Genomic DNA, 25,269 nt, shown 5'->3' with positions numbered 1-25,269 from the left:
ATAAACCTTATTTTTCTAGCATCAATATTTCAAAGCTAGATTTTGGTATTTCTATGAAAAGTGGAAAGCAAATAATGCTCTATGCACAGTCTTTTCTTTCTTCCTGGCTTTGGCCTTGTCACTCGACCCACTGTGATCAAGATTATAAAGGTTAACCCTTGTTCTGTGGCTTTGATTTAAATTCCTTTTTCTTTTTCTTTTTTTATGACTTTGATGTATAAACTATAAATTTTTAACTCAAACTGATTTATTAGTATTAAAATTTGAAATAATGCCAGGTAGTATTTTCTACCAATTTTATAAAAAAATGTAACCCAATATTTTACTTCATATTTTGAAAACATCATCATCATCATTTCCCAAATCCAGCTTCCTGGGTGTGGTGTACAAACGCTCGCCATCTCCTGTCTTCATACATCTTCTGTTCCAGTACATCATCCACTTTGTGTCCTCTCTCCTCCACATCTGATCTTACAGTCTTTAACCAGCATTTTCTTGGTCTTCCTTGTGGTCTTCTTCCTATGAGATTAAGGTCAAAATATTTTCTGGCAGGTCTTTTCCTGTTCATTCTCATTATGTGCCCATACCACTGAAGTCTGCGTTTCTTTACGACACTGGTAACAGGAAACTCTATACCAGATACTTTCCTACTCACTTCATTTCTGATCTTGTCCTTTCTGGTAGTTTGGTTCATGGTTCTAATGAATCTCATTTCAGTTGCTTGAATTCTACTGAGGTCTTTGTTTAGTAAGGTACATGTCTAAACCATACGTGAGGATTGGTACAAAGTAAGTGAAACATGTTACCCATATATATATGTACATATTTAGTTATTTTTATTATAAATCCTAGCCCTGATAATAACAATGAAATTAATTTAGGACAGCAAATGAAAATGAGTCACATTTACTTTGTCTTCAGGTCTGAACTTTACTTATATTGTCAGTTTCTACAATGATATTACTGACAAATACAGGTCATTTTAACATTTGTAGGTCAAATCAGGGTAAAGGCCTTTGTATAAGGAGGAAATTCCATACAACACAGGACATACTAAGGATATTAGCATAGAATTTTATCTCAATTTTCTTACAGACATTGTCTATGTGTGGAAAATTTGGACATGTCTGACTGAATTTTCACTACAGGTAGGTCATCACAGTGAAGTCATAGAAGAAAGGACCATCCACTCATTCACATTATTTACTTTCTAAGAAGGTGGTGGAGTGTTGTTTCTGTTTCGTTTTTTCAGTACATTTGAAAATAAATCTGGGATGAAATAAAGATCACAAACCTTGATTTATCAAGAATCTTATCAAGTTTTCTTTTTTCCATGGCTCCATCTGCAATAGAATCTTCAATATCACGTACTTTAGGCTCCACTTTTACTCCACCTCCATTCATAACCGGCTCAGTGGCCACTTTCTCTTTAGCTGCTTCCTCAGCTAACTGACGCAGAGCACGCTGGTATTCATATGGGAAAACCTAAAGCAGAAAAAAAGTATTGATGACTAATCTCTCTACTATACATTAGAAGAGTGATATTTTCCCAGTAAGGTATCAGGGAAATATTTGTAATAAAATGGGAAAATGGGAATACTAAAGTAACAGACATCTGAAAATACAAAGCTCAGACAAATGATGTGAACAAACACAAGGATAAACACAGTGACAGGCACCAAGAGAAATAATTACTCGCAAAATTTTTAGTGATAGATTTGTGTACCGGGGTGAGGAGTAAGGAGGGAGCTCTCCCGGTTCCAGTAATACTGCCAACTGAATGGAAATGAAATCTGAAATGAATTGATAATATAATCGATCAATATGAATTTTCTAAACCTTTATCATCTTACGCCAATAACTGTGTCACACACACAATTATATAAAAGTATGCAACATTTCTCTGTGCGAATCTTGTTCCTAGCATGAATTCTATAGTTTGGCTTCGCTGTGTAAACAACAGTACTAGTACGTAAAGTGTACGCCAGATGTCGCACAGCGATGCATAAGCGATTCATAGTTTGTGTTTCAAAGGTTGCCAATATGAATCTCAAAGATTGCCGAGATTGACCGATTCAGCACTAGGGTGTCCATCTATCACTAAAAAGTGTGCGAGTAATACAAACAAGAGCAAATATTTGTATGACCACAAGGAAGGCCAAGGACTAATTTTGTAGGGTTAATATCAAATGTATAGCCAAAGATCTTGTACATGCAGACATCATACAACACAACAAAAAGTAACAAATGGACTATCTTCTGCCCTTCAAAAATCTGACTTCCTCTGGTGGGATCCAGAGGCAGTCACGCCTCCACTGGTCCACAGAGGTAACTAACTAGAGATCATTAGCCAGGGTTACAGTTTTGGATGAAGTATGAGCATAGGATTACTCCAATAACAACCTTCCTGTATAATTTAAGTATGAACTTTAACTGCATTTTAGTTGCACATAACGAAAGTGAAAAAATTATTATTATAGGAAAGTGTGATACAGTTTCAAAACAGTATTGATTTTCCCATAAGCAATACACCAGACATACCAAGTGAGCAGAATAAAGTGGAACCGCTCCATCCTGTGCATGGAAATTCCTGAGTGAGTGGGTCGGCTGGTGACTAAATACAGTGTTGGATGTACTCAAGGCTATGCTACGCACCAGGTTTAGATTTTTGTTGAACATTTGCAAACATGGCATGTGTTTGTTTGGTAACATTAGTACAGTGTATGAATTCAGTGAAATGGCCCAGGTGGCTCAAGTTGTGTTTTGGTATTATGTTCCCCAAAGAGTATTCATTTACGATTCATATATCTGTACAGAAAGTGCGAGGGCCGTAAGGAGATTATTTCAAGAGAAGTTTCCTGATGTTCACATTCCTGGTCGGACGACTCCACTTCATAGATTAGTAAATAGACTACGTAAGACGGGAAGTCGTCTTGATAAGAAACATAAAACACCATGTACAGTATTCACTTAAGAAACTGTAGGTAACATTGGCAATACTCTGGAAAAGTCTCCTACAAAATCACTTTGACAACTTGTCAGGAAATGGAAATTTTATATGGTTCTGTTCAAATGGGGAAAAAGGTTACTGAAGTTAAAGCTGTATAAAATTACTGCAGTGTGCCGTTTTCCCATGGTGTAAATCAGAAAGACCCATAACTGAAATAGCGAGAATGCAGGTGCGAGGAATCGAGCCAGGCAAAGTTCTTCAAACATGCGCCGGACTTGGAACTGACACAGATAAGTCTTATGGCGACGATGGGATAGGAAAGGCCTTAGGAATGAGAAGGAAGCGGCCAGGGCCTTAAGGTACAGCCCTAGCATTTGACTGGTGTGAAAATGGGAAACCATAGAAAACCATCTTCAGGGCTGCCAACAGTGGGATTCGAACCCACTATCTCCCGGATGAAAGCTTACAGCGGTGCGCCCCTAACCGCACGGCTAACTCGCCTGGCAACAGGAAATCTTAACAGAGAGATATGGACTATTATAACATTATAACAATTTAATTATGTATATAGTAATCGCTTAGTAATAATTTATGTACAGTTGAACCTCACTTATACGTATATCAAGGGGAAGAGAAAAAACTACTTGTAACTCAGAATTACTTAGAAATCAGACTTATGCAATACATCACATATTTACTGAAAAACCAGTAGAATAGACCGACATGTGTAAATCCTTGCAAATAATAAATACATTAAGACAGATAATATTATTTTGAACTTGGTCCAGCCTTAAAGAAATAAGATAGTTTGGCTTGTTTCATTTTTCTAGCATTAAGAGTATAAACCTCCTTCAGCAAACTTAGTAATGAATTCAAAGCATTTTCACTACAACTTTTCGCACTGATGTAACGCCTACACACTTCGATTGAACTTAACACTTCACACAGTTCAGGGGTCAAGATTCAAGTCGTTATCTCCACCTCCAATGTCACTGTCGCTTGTTGCTGGTCCATCACCGCCGCGTTGTTGGCATACGTCAGCAATAATCTCTTCATCCGGTAGTTCTCCACATACAGCCAGATTATCATCGAAATCTACAAAAGTATCGAATTCTCCACCCTCCGGTAGCGTTAGCTCATTGCCAGACAAAACTTCGTCCCCATAATCATCATTAGAGACAGCCTCTTCTAGTAAGGCACCAGCTGTGGGGAAACAGTTGCTGATTGTGGAGAAAGGCACCTGCTTTCAGGCAGCTGAAATAAAATCCATGGCTTGTAGCAAATTAATGGAGAGAGGTTCATTTCCTGCATCACTCCGTGTTATTAAATGTTGAACCAGCATTTTTCTATAATGCACTTTGAAATTTGCAATGATGCCCAAATCAAGCGGTTGTAGAACACTGGTACAGTTAGGAGGGAAAAATTCCACTCGGACTTTCTCCAGAACGATTTGAGGTGGATGTGCTGCACATCGATCCTTAAGAAGAAGGATCTTCTTATCTTTCTTTTTCAGTTTTTTCAACCACTGTTTCATTGGATTCGTATTCCGTGGGTTTTGTTTTCGCACTCTTAAAACACCTCGGATTCTTCGATTTTCCTATCACAAGTGGAGGAAGTTTGTCAGATCCATCTTCATTCGTGGTGAGAAGTGCTGTTACACAAATTTTACTTTTCTTCCCTCCATGGCATGAGTCACCTTTTTCAGCTAATGTTTTATTAGGAATGAGATTGTAGAATAGGCCGGTCTCATCACAGCTGTAGATGTTTGGAGGCTGAAAATCACTTACGATACCTGGCAGAACCTCTTCCTTCCAGTCTTGCACTGTGACGTCCGCAGATTTTGAGTCAACGGAAAATGTTCTCCCTGTGAATCCATGACGATCTTTAAATCCTTGCAACCATCCTGACAAAACCTTGAAATCAGCAGTGATAAATCATCATTTCAGATAAATCTATCGCCTTTGCCTACAGCATGTCTCCACTAATTGGTAGAGCTGCAGCCCGCTTTTGGTGGAACCATGTGAAAAGTGCTTTCTCCAAATCTACGTACCATCCTTCTTGCTGACGGCTGTGTTTCGGTCATTTTGAACCCAGTTTTAAGAACTCATCCAAAATAGCGTTTCTTTTACTGACGATTGTACATAGCGTGGTATAAGCAATCCCTAAGTCTAAAGCGATTTTAGTTTTTATTTTGTGTGGATTAGCGTCCACTTCTCGTATAACTTTTCCTTTTTCTGTTCTCCATGGCTAATCAAAAGCAACTGAATGACAAAACGACTGTTCAACAGTAAACACCAGACACCGACATCGTGGACATTTCACTTCTCCATTGTTCCCACGAAAGAAATTCTCATATTCAAACAAATTTACTGTATTTTCTTTTGTTTCCGCACCCAAACAGCCCACTTTGCTTATAATGTATCTTAATCTTTGGCGGCGTGTCAAAAACGACGAAGGTAGAGGAAGAGCGAAGGGGACTAGCCTTTGTTAAGCCGCTAGTAAGTAAGCGTCAAGAATGTCGCTCGGCGAAACTGTGTCCTGTTTCAGCACAGAAAACCCGATCGCTCTTTTTCTGCCCACGCCGACAAAGAGGAAACTTCGTAAATACAGTAGTTTCTTTTTAAAAAGCACATTCTCATTACAATTACGCAAAACTCAGTTATATTTCACTGACATTTAATACGTATAACAGCGAATTACGTATAAACGGATTACGTGTAAGTAAGATTTAATTAACACTCTTTTAAATTATATTTTGCCGAGACCTAAAGGAAATAACGTACAAATACGAATTACGTAGAACAGAGTTACGTATAAAGCAGGTTCAACTGTATTCTGTACATTGTAATTAACACAATATATTAGACGAAACCAAAGAAAGAGTAAAACATCTAAGCCGCAACAGTACGCAGGTGGCATCACGTATGTCGAAATTATCAAAACTATACCCTCTGAAGACATTATAGAAGGCGTATTAAGTAAAGATTCTTTTGCTTTATTATTTTGAATGATTGCTGGTACAAACAGGTGGGAACAATGTCAGGAGGGTAATCAGAATGAGGAGAAAGGCTAATTTAGGAATGAACTCTATGGATGAAGCTGTACGCATAAACCGGCTTTGGTGGTGGGGTCATGCGAGGCGAATGGAGGAGGATAGGTTACCTAGGAGAATAATGGACTCTGCTATGGAGGGTAAGAGAAGTAGAGGTAGACAAAGACGACGATGGTTAGACTCAGTTTCTGATGATTTAAAGATAAGAGGTATAGAACTAAATGAGGCCACAACACTAGTTGCAAATCGAGGATTGTGGCGACGTTTAGTAAATTCACAGAGGCTTGCAGACTGAACGCTGAAAGGCATAACAGTCTATAATGATAATGCATGTAATGTATGTATGTGTGTATATATATATATATACGCTGAAAAAGAGAGAATCGATCAATTATTGTTACTGTTAAATGCAAAACTTTCGATGTCAAAGATTCCAGCTTTAAACTAAATAGAATGGGGATAACTGATAGTAATAAATCTTAGTATATGAAAGTATAACGTATGAGAAGAATGTTTCAGGCTCAATCCATGGGAAGATCGTATATGTTGATTCGTAATCTGATCCAAATTGAGATGAAGTGCTCAAATGTAAAGGTGAACCCCAAATGTCGCATATCCTATGAAAATGAAGAGGAAATTTAAGCCATGTGCAACCTGGACCCTGGCAGTCAAGTCAGAAACCTATTAACATAACTAAGTAAAATAACGTTCTTGTCTTCTTTCTTTTGCTTTAGTAGATGGAAGATGAGAAATATATAAAACCTTAGTTGTCCTGAAGTAGTCGAAGTGATGAAGAGAGCAAACACACAACGTATTATTGCGAGTGATCACAATAATAATAATCATAATAATAATAATATTATTATTATTATTATTATTATTATTATTATTATTATTATTATTATTATTATTATTATTATTTGAGTTTCGCTTCCTAAATTTGCCTTTTCAATTAGCGTGTGTGTGATTATTCTATGGTGATATTTCAATCTTGGTAGTTCGAATAATGGATAATGTCACGAGTTATTGGTGAACCATGTGGTTATTTTTGTGTATGATGTGAATTAATTAACTTATTATTCATGTAGGCCTAATTTGGGATGCAGTAGTAACATAGGAGAAGTTGGTCAGTACAATTGATGGTACGTGTTATTCCAGGCGGATTTTAAGAGACTGGATCCTAGAACATATCAGTCTAGTATGTATGTATGTATGTATTGTACCAGAAAGGCATAGGCCCTGGCACATGTAGTCTGTCTGGCACATACAGTACACTGTGTTGTGCGTTTCATGTTGAATTGTCTTCGAAACACAATATACTGGTAAACTCAGCTTTTTTGCGAGTGTATTAAGATTTCATTTCCATATGGTACAACGGGTGGAAAAGCTCACGCCAACTGTAACAAAATGTTTTAATGTGTATTTCAACAAATAACTAAGACATTCAGCAATTTTAACAGATTGTAAATGTATTTATACAGAGACTAAATAATGGCATTGTATTTTAAACATTAGAATAAGGTTTTTAAAGTTCCAAACTCAACAAATAGTCGTATTGTTTTTAATAAGACGACGTAATATATAAACGCTTTATATTTAAGAGGTTTTATAGAGTTTATTATGGATAAGTTTGTTAACAGCAAACCATAAGTTATTTATTTATTTATTTATTTATTTATCGTATGATGAGCACAGATAGATTATATAAGTATACAATATATACACAATATATACAAGCAGAAGCCTATAGTTCCAAATCAAGTCCATTGATCCATTTTAAGGCCTCCTCAGTTGCGTTGTGAATGTCCTCCAAAGGACCTTGAAATGCTCTCTGTGGACACTCGGCAATTACGTGGTGGATGGTCTGTGAGGTAGCTCCACAATCACACCCAGAAGACTTCTGCCAGCCCCATTTATAAAGCGTATAGCCGCATCTTCCTTGATTGACTCTTATCCTGTTTAGAGTCCTCCATTGACGTCTGGGTAGATGGAATCCGGGAGGTTGAACATGAGGTAGAGTCACAAGATGTTGATTAGGAACAGAAGACTGCTGCCATTGGTGTAACCAGGCGTTCGTGATGGAGAACCCAGATTCTTCCAGTGTAAATGCAATGCGCCAGGGTGGAGATCTAGACTTAAGTCGAGGAGGGGCAGGTTGAGTAATATCCTGGTGAACGGGGAGGTTGGAGTCCTGGCTGGTCTTCTTCCACAGTTTTAGAAGAGCTTCAGACCTTCTTAAGCAAGGCGGAGGAATATTACTGAGTGTAGGCAGCCAGGCCACGTTTGTAGAGCGAATACAACCGGTTATGATGCGCATTGTTTGATTTAGTTGAGCATCAATCTTCGCAGTATGAGCACTGTTCAGCCAAGTTGAAGCGCAGTATTCGGCAACTGAATAGCAAAGAGCTAGAGCAGTAGATCTCAACACTTGGTTGTTTGCGCCCCAAGATGTGCCGGCTAATTTTTGAAGAATATTATTCCGACTTTTAATCTTGGAGGCTGTGTTGTTAATGATGTTTATATGTTAGAGATCTGTCTAATGTGACACCTAAATATTTTGGGAAGGGACAGTGTTGTAAGGATTGATTTCTGAATGTTATTGAAGGCTTGTAGTTGGCAAATTTATTTCTGAGATGAAACACAGATACAACAGTCTTTTGGAGATTTGGACGGAGACACCACTTTTGGAAGCATGTATCTAGCTTTTCTAGATCTGCTGTAAGCATTTGCTCAGCTTCTGGAAAACTTGGTGTTTGGCTAACCAGTAGTATATCATCTGCGTAAATAAATTTCCTGGACTTAGTTGCTGGTAAGTCAGCAGTATAGAGGTTGAAAAGTAAGGGTGCCAGAACAGATCCTTGTGGAAGTCCATCATTCAGTTTGTAGGTTTTGCTTACTGCATCATCCGAGAAGATCTGAAAGTTTCTGTTGCTAATCATATTGCCAATGAGATTTGTAAGCTTGACACAGGGGATGGCAGAGATAAGTTTTAGCAGAAGCCCTTCTCGCCAAACAGTATCATAGGCTGCTGATAAGTCTAAGAAGACAGCCATACTAATCTTCCGATTCTCAAATCCATTTTCAATATTAGAGGTCAATGCAAAAATTTGGTCAGCGCAATTTCTTCCAGGTCTGAAGCCAGCTTGTTCTGTGGGAAGGAGATTATTGATGGTTTCTGAGATCCTATTGTATATTAGTCTTTCCAGGAGCTTTAGAGTAACACTTAGCAGTGCAATGGGTCTGTAGCTTTCCACTCTCAGAGGGTCCTTGTTGGGTTTCAAGATCGATATTACTTTGGTCTTCTTGAATAGTGAAGGAAGGTTACCTGTCTCCAAAATATTGGAGAAGAATTTGGTGAGCTAAGTGATTGTTGCAGGTCCAAGATGTTGCAGGAATTCAGGATAGATGCCGTCTATACCTGCTGCTTTCCCGGATTTTATGTTCTTGATGCCTTCTAGGGTTTCCTCTCTTGTGAAAGGACAAGAGAACTGGGATGATTGTTTTGCTAATTGCTTTTTATGTTTCAGTGCTGACCGGATTTCCCTTACAACTTGTTTATCTCTATTGACCTTTGAGATAGAGATCATGTGTTTGGCTAGATCATTAACACTCAGCTTCTGCCTGCCAGCTGGCTTTGATGAGTCAAGCTTTATAATGAGAGACCAGGCCTTTCTACTTGAGTGGGTAAAATCAAGAGATGACACAGTGTCGTTCCAAATTTGTTTTCTATTGTCATTCAGTGATTGAATAAGTTTTGTGGCTGTTTCATTGTTGCCATTTTCCTCAAATTCCTTAAGAAGGCTCTCGCTCTCTGCAGTCCATCCAGGAATATATTCTTTACGGCATCCTCTTGAAATGCAGCGCCGAGCAGCACCTTTTATAACTCCAACAAATCTGTCATAGTTATTAAAGGTTGGCTTAATCCATCTTATATTTGCATCAGTTTGTTCTTTAAATTTTTTCCAATTAGCTTTTTTTAAGTTCCATCTAGGTTTCGGATAAGATCGAATGACAGGAATATACATGCCAATTTGAAGTATGACAGGCCGGTGTTGACTATGAGGGAAACTGTTGAGAACTGAGCGAAGTATCTGGTTTGGAGAGTTTGGGAATTGGGTTATGAAGGAAAGATCTGGAGTGTATTCCTTACCCCATCGGGCGGAGAAGAAGGTTCCTTTTTCTTTAGCATCATAGATTAGTTTAAGATTTTCCATATCCATCCAGTCAACAATTGCCTCTCCATTTAGATCATTTTGTTGATAGCCCCAACATGTGTGATGACTGTTGAAGTCTCCTATGATTACGGCTGGGTGTTGTAAGGATGGTAGAGGAGGAGTGGGCCATATTGTGTTTGGTGGCTTATATACGTTCATTATTGTTAGATTATTGATTTTAATTGTGACAGTGAAAATGTCATCACTTGAGCTACAGTCGACTACTGCGTAGTTAGTAATATTGTTTCTCACATAGGTAGCTAAGCCATACATCTCGTGATTATTGTGAGCCACTAACTTGAAGCCTGGGATCTTGCCTCTTGTTCTTAGTTGCATTTCATTGGCAGTATGAGTTTCTTGTAGCGCAATGACATCAATCTGTTGACCTTTCAGAATTTTAGCTAGACACTCGCATTTTGCTCTGCTGATGCCTTCAATGTTAAGATGGCATATTCGAATTGAAGTTCTAGAATAATGTTACCAGTTTAACCTTGTAAGAATATTTATAACTGAAGATGTTCAAAATATGAACGAAACATGTCCTGAAGCGATAAAATAAGGATGAGATCCTAATTTTGTAATTGCTTTTAATGTATTGAATAGGTGGAAATCATTCACTGTTCTCCTTTAGCGTAGTACTGTGCGTTAAAAGTGACAATTTTTAATTTGATCGAGTATTTCATATGATAGGATTGCTTTTAATCGCGACATTCCTACTGGCGTCATTGAACTGATCTATGTTGATTTCAGTTGGGGAAACCACTAAGACAGTCTTTCCGAGGATCTAAAAAGACAGGTAGAGAGTGAATGTGTGCAATTATAATGAAAACTCCCCAACTTAATTGTGACTGATGGTAAGCAAGAGGACCTACCATTACAATGAAATTTCCCTAACCCAGTCTTCACTGATCTCTTTGGCGGCTTTCCCATCGCGTTTCCAGGGCAACATTAAGAGCTATGCAATTTCAATCTTGCTCACAACATGAATGTTACCTAACTTAGAACTCTGTATACAATGTAGAATTCCGTAGCAAAGCACGGGTACATCTGCTAGTGATATATGTAACAGGATAATTTTGAATATGAAACAGCTTATGTTCATATGACAAAATAACTATATTTAAATTTATGAATTTCAACGGACATTATGCAACGTATGGATAGAAACTGAAAAAAGGAAGCTAAAGATTGATGTGAACTAGTGTTCGTATAACACAACAATGATATCACTAAGCAATGCTATTGATTTTTCACTGCATTACGTTGTGATAGACATGTCAATAATCGTTATTCCTAATTTTACAGGAGCAACTTAAATACTAATTTCAATAATGGACTTGGACATTATCAAAGCAATTAATTTCTATCTTTATCATTTTTCTCTTTCAACTTAACAATATTCTTTGGTTTCGCGAAAGGGATAGCACAGATTTTTATTGAATAAAACGTGACTGACCATAATCTCTCAGCTGTTTTCTGTGTAGAACCGATATATTCAACCATCCATGGTCATGTATAACAATATTCCATCCATTAATATATGCCTTAAATATCATGAACACTCAAAATTGGGAACGATGATCATGATTAGATACAACCATCTGGTATAGCAAATAGTATCAGAATAAATTTTAAGTCATCACATGTAAATTCATTGGAATTATTCTATAAACTAAATCTAGCGGAGCAGCTGAAGAAGTACTGGGAGGACCGCAAAGCCCGAACAATCTCTCCAAAGAGACCTGAATGATGGACCGACTAACGTGATCTTATGCAGTCATAAAACAAGAAGAAACTAAATCTACAATGTTGAATATATATCGCCCAATAGGATTCCTAATATAACCAGGTTTTCACGTCATGTTGAATGTTAGACAACTTGGTAATATATGCAACCTTATTTGATAAGCACCCTTGCACCTTTAGCTAGCTGTGGTGTTCATCAACTTCAAACTGATCTCATTGGTAAAAGGACCTGTGAAAGGCCCTGAGTGCAGAGACCCATGCCACTGGCTGCAAGGATGCAGCAGTGCAAGACCTTAAACCAGGTGACCCCGCATTACGAATGAAATTTGTGAATGGGTTTTGAATGTGATACATGACAGAAATTCACCCTAATCTAATGTTCGTTTAGGACAAATTTTGGTTTCACCTAAGTGGGTATATTAATACACAAAATAATCTTTACTGGAATACTGAAAAGTCTAATCAGCTTCACCAAGTACCCCTGCATGATGCAAAAATAGGAGTGCAGTGCACTATTAGTGGTGAGAGAATATTAAGCCCATTTTTTTTTTTTCCAGACACTATCAATAGTGATAGGCAAACACCCATGGTGGAGTTCAAAGTGTGATGAGGTTATAGAAGAAAGGCATAAAGCCTGGACTAGGTGGAACCAACATAAAATTGAAGCCAATTGTGAAGCCTTCCTCATGCAAAGAAAAGCTACAGCTAACACCATCCGCAGTGCCAATTACCTCAGGAGCCTAACGCAAAAGGCTGAAAATTTTCAGAGAAACAACTCAAGAGACCTGTACAAAGGACTTAAGAAGCAAACGACCCAGTACACAGCTCCTACCCTCATCCTCCACGGGCCAGATGGAAAACTTCAACTGAACAATAAAGACTGCACCAAAACTCTTGCAGATTATTTCCAGAAGCTACTAAACGCAGAGGAACCTAAAGAAAAGCTTATTTTCCATGAGCCTTCACACAGGAACCCTGATTCTCAACCACCTATGAGAGAAGAAATAAAGGACACATCGCTGGTCTCAAGAACAACAAGGCTTCAGGTGAAGACGGCATAGTTGCCGAGATGTGGAAACGTGCAGATGACCAGTCTTTGCAGAGCATCCATTAAATCATAAAGGACATATGGACAACAGAGTCCCTACCCGAAGGATGGACGTCTGCCGTGATTCATCCCCTACACAAGAAGGGAAGTAAGACAGACCTCAACAATTATAGAGGTATTTCCTTGTTACAAATTACCTATAAGATCCTCTCTGTAGCCCTGCTCAATAGAGTCACCACGCAGCTAGACTCACAGTTGGGTGAATACCAAGCTGGTTTCCGTAAGACTAGATCTTGACCAGAACAAATTACAAAAGCCGAGGTGGACATCCCTGGGTGGTGGTCCTAGTAGATTTTCAGAAAGCTTATGACTCTGTGGACAGAGACACCCTTTTCTCCATACTATGGGAACTTGGTCTGGATGGGAAGACCCTACGATTGGTTCAAGCCACTCTGAGGAACACGACGTCCAAGGTCAGGTTCAGAGGTGAACTATATGAAAGCTTTCCAATCAGAACAGGAATTAGACAGGGTGATGGTCTCTCCTGCATTCTCTTCAACTGTGTCCTGGAAAAGATCATTAGAGAATGGAGAACAATGCTACCACTGGGAGCTGGACTGAAGCTTGGGTACAAGAGAGACAACCTCATTGTCCCGTGCCTAGCCTTTGCCGATGACCTCATTCTACTGGCAAACAATATAGGAGGAGGCTACCTACAACTTAAGAGTTTTTATTGTGTAGCGGTTAAGAATGGTCTGAAAATCAGCATCCAGAAGACCAATATCAAGGAGGCCCCTTCTACAATTCCTCTCACAGACGCTACCATACGAAAAGTACCTGCAGTTAAGTACTTGGGAGAATGGATCTCTGTGAATCAGAGCGAGAACCCAGCCATAGATGCCAGATGTACCAAGTGTGAAAGGGCTTATCACTCATGTCGTAGTATCTATTCATCTAAGTGCCTCTCCAAGAACCTCAAACTCAGACACTACAACTCGGTAGTCAAACCATCTGTTCTGTATGCTTCTGAGTGCCTTGTAATGGCTAGGAAGGGCCCACTCAGAAAGCTGGAGTTAAAAGAGAGGAAGATCCTGAGGAGGATATTAGGACCAATCAGAGAGGAAGGAGGAACTTACAGAATCCGCCATAATGATGAACTGTATGAACACCAGGAGGACCGTCACGTCTATAAGGAAAAGGCGCCTGACCTTTTATGGACACTTGGCCCGCCTGGATTCCGAAAAAAACACCAACAGGATGACAGTAACAGTAACAGGAAGAGGCAAGGCTTCTAAGAACAAATGGATCATATCAGTTAAGTCAGATATGGAACAACTAGATATCCCACTGGGACAAACTCATGACCGACTACTGTTCCATCAAGCCATCCGACACGGAGTTTTCCCAACGTCCCTTACAAATAAGAAGACTAAAGGAACTAAGTGGACCGAGGAGAGAAAGCTGGCTCATAGTCAGCAAATGAAGGAGTATTGGAAGAAGAAGAAGAAGAAAGCAACAACTTTACCCAAGAGTAGATATGAGCCCCGTGGTCCTCAGTAGGCCTAAACGACAAAGAAGAAGAAGTGATAGGTATGTGCAAACCATTTTGCGGAAGTTTTTTGGAGAATTAACTGAAAAGGAAAGGTATCACGTTTTGTTTGCTGCATTTCGATGAGATCAAAGAGTAGAGAGTAGGTAAGTAAACAATAATACAAGAATCAGCTGAATACTGTATTCCGATAATTCGTAGTTCCAAGTCGCCAGCATACTTTGTACTTTGCACCTTCCATTATTCATCGAGTAAAAGTTAATAATCAAATTCTTATATTCCAATAATTGCAATTCAAGTCGCCGGCATAGATTTGACAACAGATTTTTTGAGGAATTATTGTAGTCAACCTCTTATTTTTTGGCATTTAAAGGCATTTATTCTCAGTCCCTCGTAGTAGAAAAACTAATAGTAATCCACTAGCTGCAAAAATAGCATAACTGCATTTCAGTTAAGAACTGTAGTGTAGATACGATATATTAGATAGTATCTTAACTGATATATTCGTGTGTACCTTTGTATATGGTAGCCTTCTCGCTCCTTCAGCATTTAACCAAAGGCAGTTTGCATGTCTATTAGAGCATAGTAGGATAAAACAGTACCAATAATAATCTGTCTATGCATTTAGCTTTGTCGGTAATCTTCAAGTAGTTCTTGCGAATTTCGAACTTTAACAGTAATTTCCATTTCTGTTTGTACTTAGTAATAACCTGTTGTAATTAGAATACGTCTGAAGATAGTTTAAAATCATTGTAGTGTATTGTAGTATCTTATTAGAAATTAGTGTGCTTATTCTGTTACTGTGAAATATTTGTGTAGTATAGTAACTGTAGTAACTCTCTTACTAGAATTCTGTTGTAGTAATTAGGGTAGACTTAACTGCAGTTTAGAATTGTGTAATTCTTGTGTATTCCTTTCAGTTTTCAGTAATTAACAGCAGTTTTCATCCTGTTAGAGTGTTGTAGGATAAAAATTTAGTAAACTAAGTTGTACTGTAGTGTGATAGCAGTCTATATTAATTACCTTAATGACGTGTGATCTTTGTGTACTATCCTAGACAACATTTCTTTCCTTTCATTTTTATTTTGCACAGAAAACATTATCGTATTTTTCCTTTTATTTTCATTATTCAGTAAAAATGGCTAAGGAGTGCAAGTGTAGAAACTGCGGGTGTGGCCAGGCATTAAGGAGTTTCAAGGAGGAGTTGGAGAGTTTGAGGGAGATAATTAGGATTCTCTCAAAAGGACAGGAAGGAAAGTAGGCCTCCCTCAAACAATGTACAGGATACAGTAGGTGTAAAAGAGGGATGGGAAGGAAAGGGGGGAAATGTAGAAGACAGGTGGTCTAATGTTTTAAGGGGAAGGAGATTGCAGGCTAAGGGTTCCATTCAGGATCAGAATTCAGGACAGGTGTCTATGAGAAATTGGTACCAGTCACTGCAGGTAGAACAGAGGAAAAATTAACAGGGAACTGTTGCTGAGAAGTGTGGAAGTAGCAGGGAAAGAAAAGATAGGAAACTGAATTGTAGAAAAGAGGATAGGAAAAGACAGGTGGAACGGGGTCATGGGAGGGAGAAAAGGGAGGAAGTAGCTTCTACAGCAGTGAGGAAAGGTAAGACTGACCAAGAGGGGAGGGGATCGAATGAGGTGAGTAGGGTTGAGGCTCTGGTCATTGTAGATTCCATTGCTAGACATGTGGGGAAAATGTGCGGAGGAAAGGAAACCAGGGTAGAGTGTTATCCAGGAATTAGGTTAAGGCAAATATTGAGGAAAGTAAACGAGAAGGAAAGGAGAAGGTGGTAGTGTTTCACATTGGAACCACCAACATAAGGCAAGCAGGTATAAGTACCAACCTAGTTGGGGATGGGTGGGATCTGGTAAATGCAGCACAGGTGAAGATTAAGGAAGCAGATATTTTTATCAGTGGAATACTGTGTAGGAGGGATACTGACTGGAAGGTGATTGGGGATTTAAATGAGACTATGGAGTGAGTACCGTATGTGGGAAACTTGGAGTGAGATTTCTAGATTCTAATGGGTGGGTAGGAGATAGGAATCTGCGCCCAGAAGGCCTTCACTTAAACTGCAGTGGTACGTACAAGTTAGGAAATTTGTTTAGGAGGGTAATAGGGAGGTACATTCAGGGAAACTGGGTGGTCTAGGGAGCAGTGATGAGGGTATACGGATCTGGAAGTCAAGTAGGGACGACATAAAAATGTTAGTGCTGAACTGTAGAAGTACTGTAAAGAAAGGCATAGAATTAATAGATATATACAGTAGAAGGCCGCTATAGCGAGTACTGTATATAACGAGAACCCCGTTATAATGACAAGTTTTGTTTGTCCTTTCAAGAGGCCTATATTAAACTGTGTATTATCCTTCGGTGACAGAGAGAGCCCTATCATTGACGCATCCGTTATTACGAGCGATTAAGCGCGCGAGAGTTTTTCCATTACCGATATTTATGCACCCTAGCGATTATGTTGCATACGATCGATCACCCTCGGCATCGTTTCCTCGCTATGTCCACTAGAGAGTTCTCTCGTCAACATTCTAACGCGACGTCAGAGTCGATTAGTAATACCCGTCGATAATTGTTCCATAAAGAAAATTTGCAATGAAAGAAAACATGTTTTCGTAATAAGTGCGTAAATAACGTGTCTGATAACAGTTGTTAACTCGTTCAAAATAAGGCTGAATAAACGACCTCTTAATTTTAATGTTAAATACTGAAATTAAGTAAGAATGAGATACACCTCAAGATATGGCAAGAGTGCATCATTGATTTCATAGGTTAGTTTATATTATTTTCTCGCATCTAGATAAATTTGGGAAAGGTTATTACCATGTAAATTTTTAGCAAGGAGGTTATTTCTCTACATGCGTTTGAAATAATGTTTTCATGAAGAAGAAAACTGCAATGTTTGCCACAGAAGCCCCTGGAGTGATATCGTATTTCTCCTAATCCAAGACTAAGTTTATTTCTCAGAATCTCATGTGAAAAATCAAGGATCATCTTGCATTCGCGGCCTAACAGTAATAAATACCACTGGCAATTACCGCGGTAACCACGCTGCTTCCTTTCACCTCTGCGTGTGCGCACACACAAAACTCGCTGACAAACGACCGCCTCTATTCTACATCCCTATCCACGGCAACCGGTTGTACAGTGCCTCTGTGTAACAGCACTGGATCTCGGGAAATAGTGAAAAGTGAATGACGTTCTATTAGCCTCTACAAAAACGTTTCTCAAATCTGCGGAATGGCATCAAAACATGCAAGCTTTTGAATTCCTAGAAAGGCCACGGTTCAGTGACGGAGTTATATTGAGTCTACTGTAGACAGCAGGGATATTTTCGTGATGGATCGTCTTATTGTAAAGATACGTGGAATGGGTACTGCCGGCAAATTTTGAACAGGTTCTCGTCGATATCATGCCAATTTTCAGTTAATGTTTATTAAACACTCGGAAATGTAGAATAATTGTGCAGCTGCAAGAAAATATGACATAGGCCTAACTAAAGCCAATATTCGGTGTTAGCGTCAAGACAAAGATAGCTAAAAAGGGTGTACTATACAAAAAAAATGCATTCAGTGGCCCACAACAAGGGCGCTTTAAAGAAGTCGAAGATGACATTGAGGTATGTGCTCGAAAAACACAAGGGCGGAATGACCATACCACGGTGCAACAAACTCATTAGTTGACCTTCAACACCTGCGATTAATAAGAAGATTAGGCGATTAGGCGTATACATCGTTAGCCGTCAAAGTTGGCCGAGGAACTTCTATCAGCAGTGTCCTGGAAAACGTAGAAGAAGCAACTACGAACTTCGGGAGTGACGATGCAGTGCTTATCATCAGTGGGACGAACGACGTAGCTCACGACGACATGAAGAAGGTAAGATCACAACTTACACATACACTAGGGAAGCTGACCCACACTAACATCTTTGTAGTGAACGTGCCCCACAGGCATGATTTGAGTAGAGACTCGTGTGTGAACATTGAAGTGGACAAGGTCAATAAAGATATTGTTAAAATTTGTAAACATACTCAGGTTATTGAATGCAGCAGTTTTGAGAGATACTGTTATACAAAACATGGCCTCCATCTAAACAATTCAGGTAAACGAAAGATAGCAAATATTGTTCTAGATTTTATTAATTTTAAGAAATGTATTGTAAAACAGGCAACTCCCTTGAGTTATAATACTGACCAGGAAAACTAGTAGAAAGAACCAGCGGTACTTCAAGCTGGCTCAGTCAACTAGAATATGAAACTCAGGAAAGTAACGAATTTCAAGTTACCCAATTGCAACAGTCAAGTTTTAGGGAGGAAAGGAGTCAGATTGCTCTTGGTAAACTGTCAAAGTGTAGTAAATAAACAATCAAAATTCAGTACATTGATGGAATCCTATGAGACTGATGTGGTGATAGGAGTGGAATCGCGGTTGAGAGAATGGGTGCGTAATAGAGAAGTATTTCCAGAAGGGTACAAAGCCTATCGTAGAGACCGAGGAGATAAAAAGGGAGGGAGGGGGGTGTTTATTCTGGCGAAGGAAACTTATTGTTCACATGAATGGTTTACCGATGAAAGGGATAAAATATTAGAGATAAAATTAGTTTGTGATAATATGAAGGAGGTGGGAATTATAGGAACATACAGGCCTGGAAGAGAGGAAAGAGACATGAAAATATTTGAGAAAATAATAGATTATACTCATAAAAACAATAATAATGATATGGTAATAATTGGGGGAGATCTAAATTTGTCTGAAGTTGAATGGAATGGAATGGAGCTGCAAGTGACGCCCATGAACAGAAACTGGCAAATAAGTTAATTTGGGAGGGAGGATAAGTAGTACAAGAACCGACTCATCTCAATAACTTACTAGATGTATTCTTGGTTAAACCATGGGAAATTGTTGATAAAACTGAGGTAATTGAAGGAATAGGTGACCATAAGGCTGTAATAATGGATGTAGGACTCGTACCAAAACGCTTAATAAGAGGGTCAACACAAGACAAGAAATTGTACAGAAAAACTACAGTTTATGAATTTGGGACTTTCCTTAAATCACAATTCAGTTGTTGGATAAGTGAAGGGAGTAATGTGGATACACTTTGGGCTAAATTTAAAGGAATCATTCGGGAAGGAAAGAAAAGATTTGTACCTGTTAAGAAGGGTAAAATGACCTCAGACACTGTTTATTATACAAGGGAAATAAGAAAATTAAAAAGAAAATGTAGAATAGTAAACAGGAAAATCAAAGAGGGTAGAGAGAGTAGAGAAACTAGAAAACAGCTGATGAGGAAACTGAATAGAGTGAAAAAGGAAGCAAAAGAATTATATGAATGGCATACTTCAAGAGGGTAATGACCACAAAGGGAAATGGAAAAAGCCGTATTCATATATCAGGAATAAAAAAGGAAAAGGAATCCACATTCCTACAATGGTGGGTGAAGGGGGTGAACACTATTTAACAGATACTGAAAAAGCAAACCTATTTAGTAGGGAATTCAGAGATTCAGTAGATGATTGTCAGGAGTTGGAAACCGAAACAGAAGATAGATAGGGAGAGAGACAGAGGGAAACAAGAAGCTTCTCATTCACAAATGAAGATATTTTCAGAGAAATCCAACTGCTTCAGCAAGGAAAAGCAGCAGGAAGTGATCAAATTACTGGGGATGTATTAAAGAGAATGGGGTGGTACATAGTGCCTTATTTAAAATTTCTCTTTGACTATGTCATAAATAATAGTGTAATTCCAAAGAAATGGAAGGAATCTATAATAATACCAGTTTATAAAGGAAAGGGAGAGAAAAGGAAACCAGAGAACTACAGACCGATCAGCCTGACCAGTGTAGTTTGTAAAATACTGGAGAGTTTAATATCAAAGTATATCAGAGGGATATCTGATGATAAAAATTGGTTCATGAGGAGCCAGTATGGATTTAGAAAGAAATTTTCTTGTGAGGCACAACTGGTGAGATTTCAGCAGGACATACCAGATCAATTGGATTCAGGAGGCCAGTTAGATTGCATAGCCATAGATCTTTCCAAAGCCTTTGATAGAGTGGAACATGGAATATTATTAAAGGAATTGGAGGGAATAGGATTGGACGTAAGGGTTACACGTTGGATAAAAACATTTCTAAATTCAAGGGTTCAGAAAGTCAAAGTAGGAAATAATGTATCGCAGGAAGAGAAAGTTTGGAAGGGAATTGCACAGGGTAGTATAATCTGTCCATTACTTTTCTTAATATACGTAAATGATTTAGGGAATAATATAACATCAAAAATAAGATTGTATGCAGATGACATAATTGTATATAGGGAAATAAATAACATTGAGGATTATTCAGAATTACAAAGGGACCTTTATAGTATCCAACAATGGGTTGAAGAGAATAATATGAAGGTTAATGGAGGCAAATCAACTGTCACAACATTTACAAACAGGAGCTTTAAAACTGAATTTGAATATACTTTGGATGAGGTAGTTATCCCAAAAGATGGCAAGTGCAAATACTTAGGTGTGAGATTTCAAAGTAATTTGCACTGGAAGGGCCATATGGATGACATTGTTGGGAAAGAATACAGATTGTTACATGTCATAATGAGGCTACTTAAAGGATGCAACAAAGAATTAAGAGAAAAGTTACTTTAGTATGGTTCGTCCATTATTGGAATATGCAAAGAGTGTTTGGGATCCTCACCAAGAATACGTAATTAAAAAAATAGATAGTGTGCAGAGGAAAGGAGCAAGATTTGTAACAGGGGATTTCAGGAGAAAGAGTAGTGTATCAGAAATGTTAAAGGAACTTGGGTGGGAAACTTTAAGTAAGAGAAGGGAGAAAACTAGACTTATAGGATTATATAGAGCCTATACAGGAGAAGAAGCATGGGAAGATACCCATGAGAGGCTTCAGTTGGAAAATAATTATATCGGCAGGACAGACCACAAATATAAAATTAGAAGGAAACTTAGCAGAAGTGATTGGGGTAAATTTTCATTCATTGGGAAGGGTGTGAAGGAGTGGAACAGTTTACCAGGGGTAGTGTTTGATCCTTTTCCAAAATCTGTACAGATATTCAAGAAGAGAATAAACAGCAACAGAGAAAATAAATGAAGTGTTAGATGGCATTCGACCAGTGCAGGTTATTGTAAATAAAAAAAATGTGTGTGAATAAATTAATTCCATCCCCTGGTCTAAGCAGTTTGGACAGCCAAAGTAGGGGACTGCCTTTATGGGTGAAGTACAGTGGGGACTTCGAGGGCCCTGGGACCGCTACGGTAGCTGTGAAGGCCCTTCAGGAACTCTGAAAAGTGGTGGTAAAGGGGCTCTGGTTAAGAAGCAGCAGGTCATTATGCTACTTAGGTTCCAGAATGGGTTAAAGAAAAAAAAATCTTATACCAGTTGTATAGTATCATTTGAAGTAATTCCACATACTGTATATCAGTTGACTATATTTGTAAGTAGTACAGGAGATATTATAAGTAGAATTTTGTAAACAATATAAATTTATTAAGGATGAGCTGTGCGTTTAATAGAAAAAATTGTTAGCGTATACTCTATAATACTGTATTATAGGAAAATTTTCTTCTCTTTTTAATTTAATGTTTAGTGGTTGACAATGTTTTTTAGTGTACCATTTGCCATCGAGGTAGACACCTCATTTGCAAATAAAGAGATTTTGATTTGATTTGAACCCGGCAAGCGAGATGTGTGTGTAGCGGCCGGTTGTAGCTGACGCTGAGTAAAAGTAACAGTTTTATAGACAGCAAGCATATTTTCCTCATGGATCGTCGTAGATACACGTGGAATAGATATTGCCGGCAAATTTTCACCAGGTTCTCTTTGATAAAATGATGTCAATTATTAAGTTAATGGTTATTACACCCGTGGAAATAAAGAATAATTATGCAGCTGAAAAAAAATGCGGCATAACTAAAGCCAGTGTTCAGCGCTGGCGTGAAGACAAAGAGAGCCTAAACATGCGTAGTGTACAAGAAAGGCATTCATATGATTTTACAAAGTACTTTTTAAGCCTGATTTAATTTTTTTTAAAGGAAAAAGTGGAGATCGTATTGCATTCAGGGTCTATTGGATGAAATTAAACACACACTTTCATTCATATCAGATTTAGGAAAATAAACAAGTAGCCGAAGTGTGCGTATCATCCGTGAAACGCAAGTCTTGAACTAACTGATTGCAGTTTCATATGATCTTAATGTGTATAGGGGTTTTCCGGACTTTTACAAAAAATCTGATACGACAGTCTGCTATAGCGAGTAAATTTTTCACTGTTATGAATGCTTGCTACAGCAGACTACTTCTACACTTACAAGATATTGTAATAGGAGTTGAACCATGGCTGAGAAATGATATAATGGATGCAGAAATTTTCTCACAAAACTGGTGTGTATTTTAGAGATAGGATAGGAATGGTAGGAGGGGAAGTATTCATTCTGGTGAAAGAAGAATTTGTAAGCTACGAAAAAATTAAAGATGACAAACATGAAAGTCTAAGTGTAAGGCTTATCTCTAAAGATAATAGGCAAAATGGTGTCTTTGGAGTGTACAGACCGGGAAAGAGTAACGCTGATGTTTATTCAGAATTATTTGATAAGATAATCGGCTATGTGAGAAATGATATGGAAAGGAACGGGATAGTAGTGGGTGATCTCAATTTACCGAATGTAATTTGGAAGGTGATGCGAACGACAGGAAGCATGACCAACAAATTGCAAATAAGTTAATATGGGAAGGAGAGCTGAATCGGAAAGTGATGGAACCAACTAGAGGGAAGAATATTTTGGATGCAGTGCTGGTAAAACCAGATGAGCTCTATAGAGGAACCGAAGTAATAGATTGTATTTGTGATCACAAAGCTGTTTTTGTCATAGTTAAAAATAAATGTGACAGAAAGAAAGGTATTAAAATTTGGAGTATTATGCAGTATCACATGGCTGATAAAACAGGCATGAGGGAGTTTTTAAAAAGTTCTATGATTGGTGGAAAATAGTAAATAAAAATATAAACAGACTCTGGGATGGGTTTAAAGCAATTGTTGAGGAATGTGAAAACAGGTTTGTACTTTCAAAGGTGTTAAGGAATGGGAAAGATCCACTATATTACAAGAGAGAAGTAAGGAGACTAAGGAGGAGGTACAGGTTGGAAAGAAATATAGTTAGAAACAGCTGTGGATGTAAGGAGAAATTGAAGGAACTTGCTAGGAAATTGAATCTAGCAAAGAAGTCTGCTAAGGATAACATGATGGCAAGCATAATTGGTAGTCACACAAATTTTAGTGAAAAATGGAAGGGTATATATAAGTACGTTAAGGCAGAAACAGCTTTCAAGAAGGGCAATCCAGGAAACATTAATGAACAAGGGGAGTGTGTATGCGAGGATCTTCAAAAGGCAGAAGTGTTCAGTTAGCAGTATGTAAAGATTGTTGGTTACAAGGATAATGTCCACATAGAGGAGGTGACTATTACTTTCAAAAAAAGTTTTAAAATTTATCTATGATAACCATGACATAAAAAAGTTGAAAACCAGAAAAGCAGCTGGAATTGATAAGGTTTTGGGGGATATATTAAAGACAATGGGTTGAGATATAGTACCATATCTGAAGTACAGTAGAAGTCCGCTATAGCGAGTACAGCATATAATGAGAACTCCGTTATAACGATCCCTTTTGCGCGTCCCTTCAAAATTCCTATATTAAACTGTGTATTATCCTTCGGTTACAGCGAGAGCCCTTTCATTGCCGCATCTGTTATTACGAGCGACTATGCGCGCTCGATTTTTCCGTTGCCTATATTTAGGCACCTAGTCATTATACTGCATTCGATCGATCATCTTCGACACCGTATCGTTTTCGGTATGCCCACCAGCGAGCTCTCTCGTCGACATTTGAAGGCAATGTCGAAGTCGATTAGTAATACCCGTTGATTGCTCTTCCGCAAGGAAAAGCAAAGGGAACATGTTTTTGTAATAAATGTGTAAATAACGTGTCCGATAACCGTTGTTAACTCCTTAAAGATAACTGCTTAATTTTAATGCTAAATACCGAAATTAAGTAAGAATGAGATAGGCCTACACCGCAAGATATGGCAGAGTGCGTCATTGATTACGAGTTTAGTTTACATTTTCTCGCGTCCGTTAAATTACGGAAAGGCTATTATCATGTAAATTTATAACGAGTAGGTTCTCTACTGGCGTTTGAAGTATATGATGATCATACATATAGTACAGAGAGCTTGCAAATGCAATTAGCGCAAAAACTATACCGTACCGAAGATGATCGATCGCACGTTTGCCACAAAGTCCGCGATTAAGACCTATACATCGCTAGCCGCTGAAGTTGGCGCAATCAAGACGTGCGTGTAGCGGCAGCCAGTTATATCTGACACCGAGTGAAAGTAACAGTTTTATAGTAAACAAGAATATTTTCCTGATGGATCGTCTTAGTGTAGAGATGCATGGAATGTGTATTTGCCGGCAAATTTTCAGAGATATCCCTTCGATCTTATGATGCCAATTTTACGTTAGTGGTTATTAAACCCACTGAAATAAAGCATAATTGTACAGCCGCAAAAAATACGGCATAACTAAAGCCAATGTTCAACGTCTACAAATAGTCTAAAAATGCGTACTCTGTAAGAAAGACATTCGTGTGATTTTACAAAGCACTTTTAAGCC

General features: G+C 38.3%; 1 protein-coding gene across 1 annotated transcript in view; it reads right to left on the bottom strand.

The window, feature by feature from the left end:
• Positions 1–25,269, bottom strand: part of LOC136856759 (uncharacterized) — a 674,434-nt gene that overhangs the window by 79,328 nt on the left and 569,837 nt on the right. The window contains exon 33 of the mRNA XM_068224954.1: positions 1,295–1,485. Coding sequence (XP_068081055.1) covers positions 1,295–1,485 — 191 coding nt within the window. The remainder of the gene's footprint in view (positions 1–1,294; positions 1,486–25,269) is intronic.

This window comes from Anabrus simplex, chromosome 1 (assembly GCF_040414725.1).
Source record: "Anabrus simplex isolate iqAnaSimp1 chromosome 1, ASM4041472v1, whole genome shotgun sequence".
Lineage (NCBI taxonomy): Eukaryota > Metazoa > Arthropoda > Insecta > Orthoptera > Tettigoniidae > Anabrus > Anabrus simplex.
This window is presented reverse-complemented; position numbering and strand designations above follow the sequence as displayed.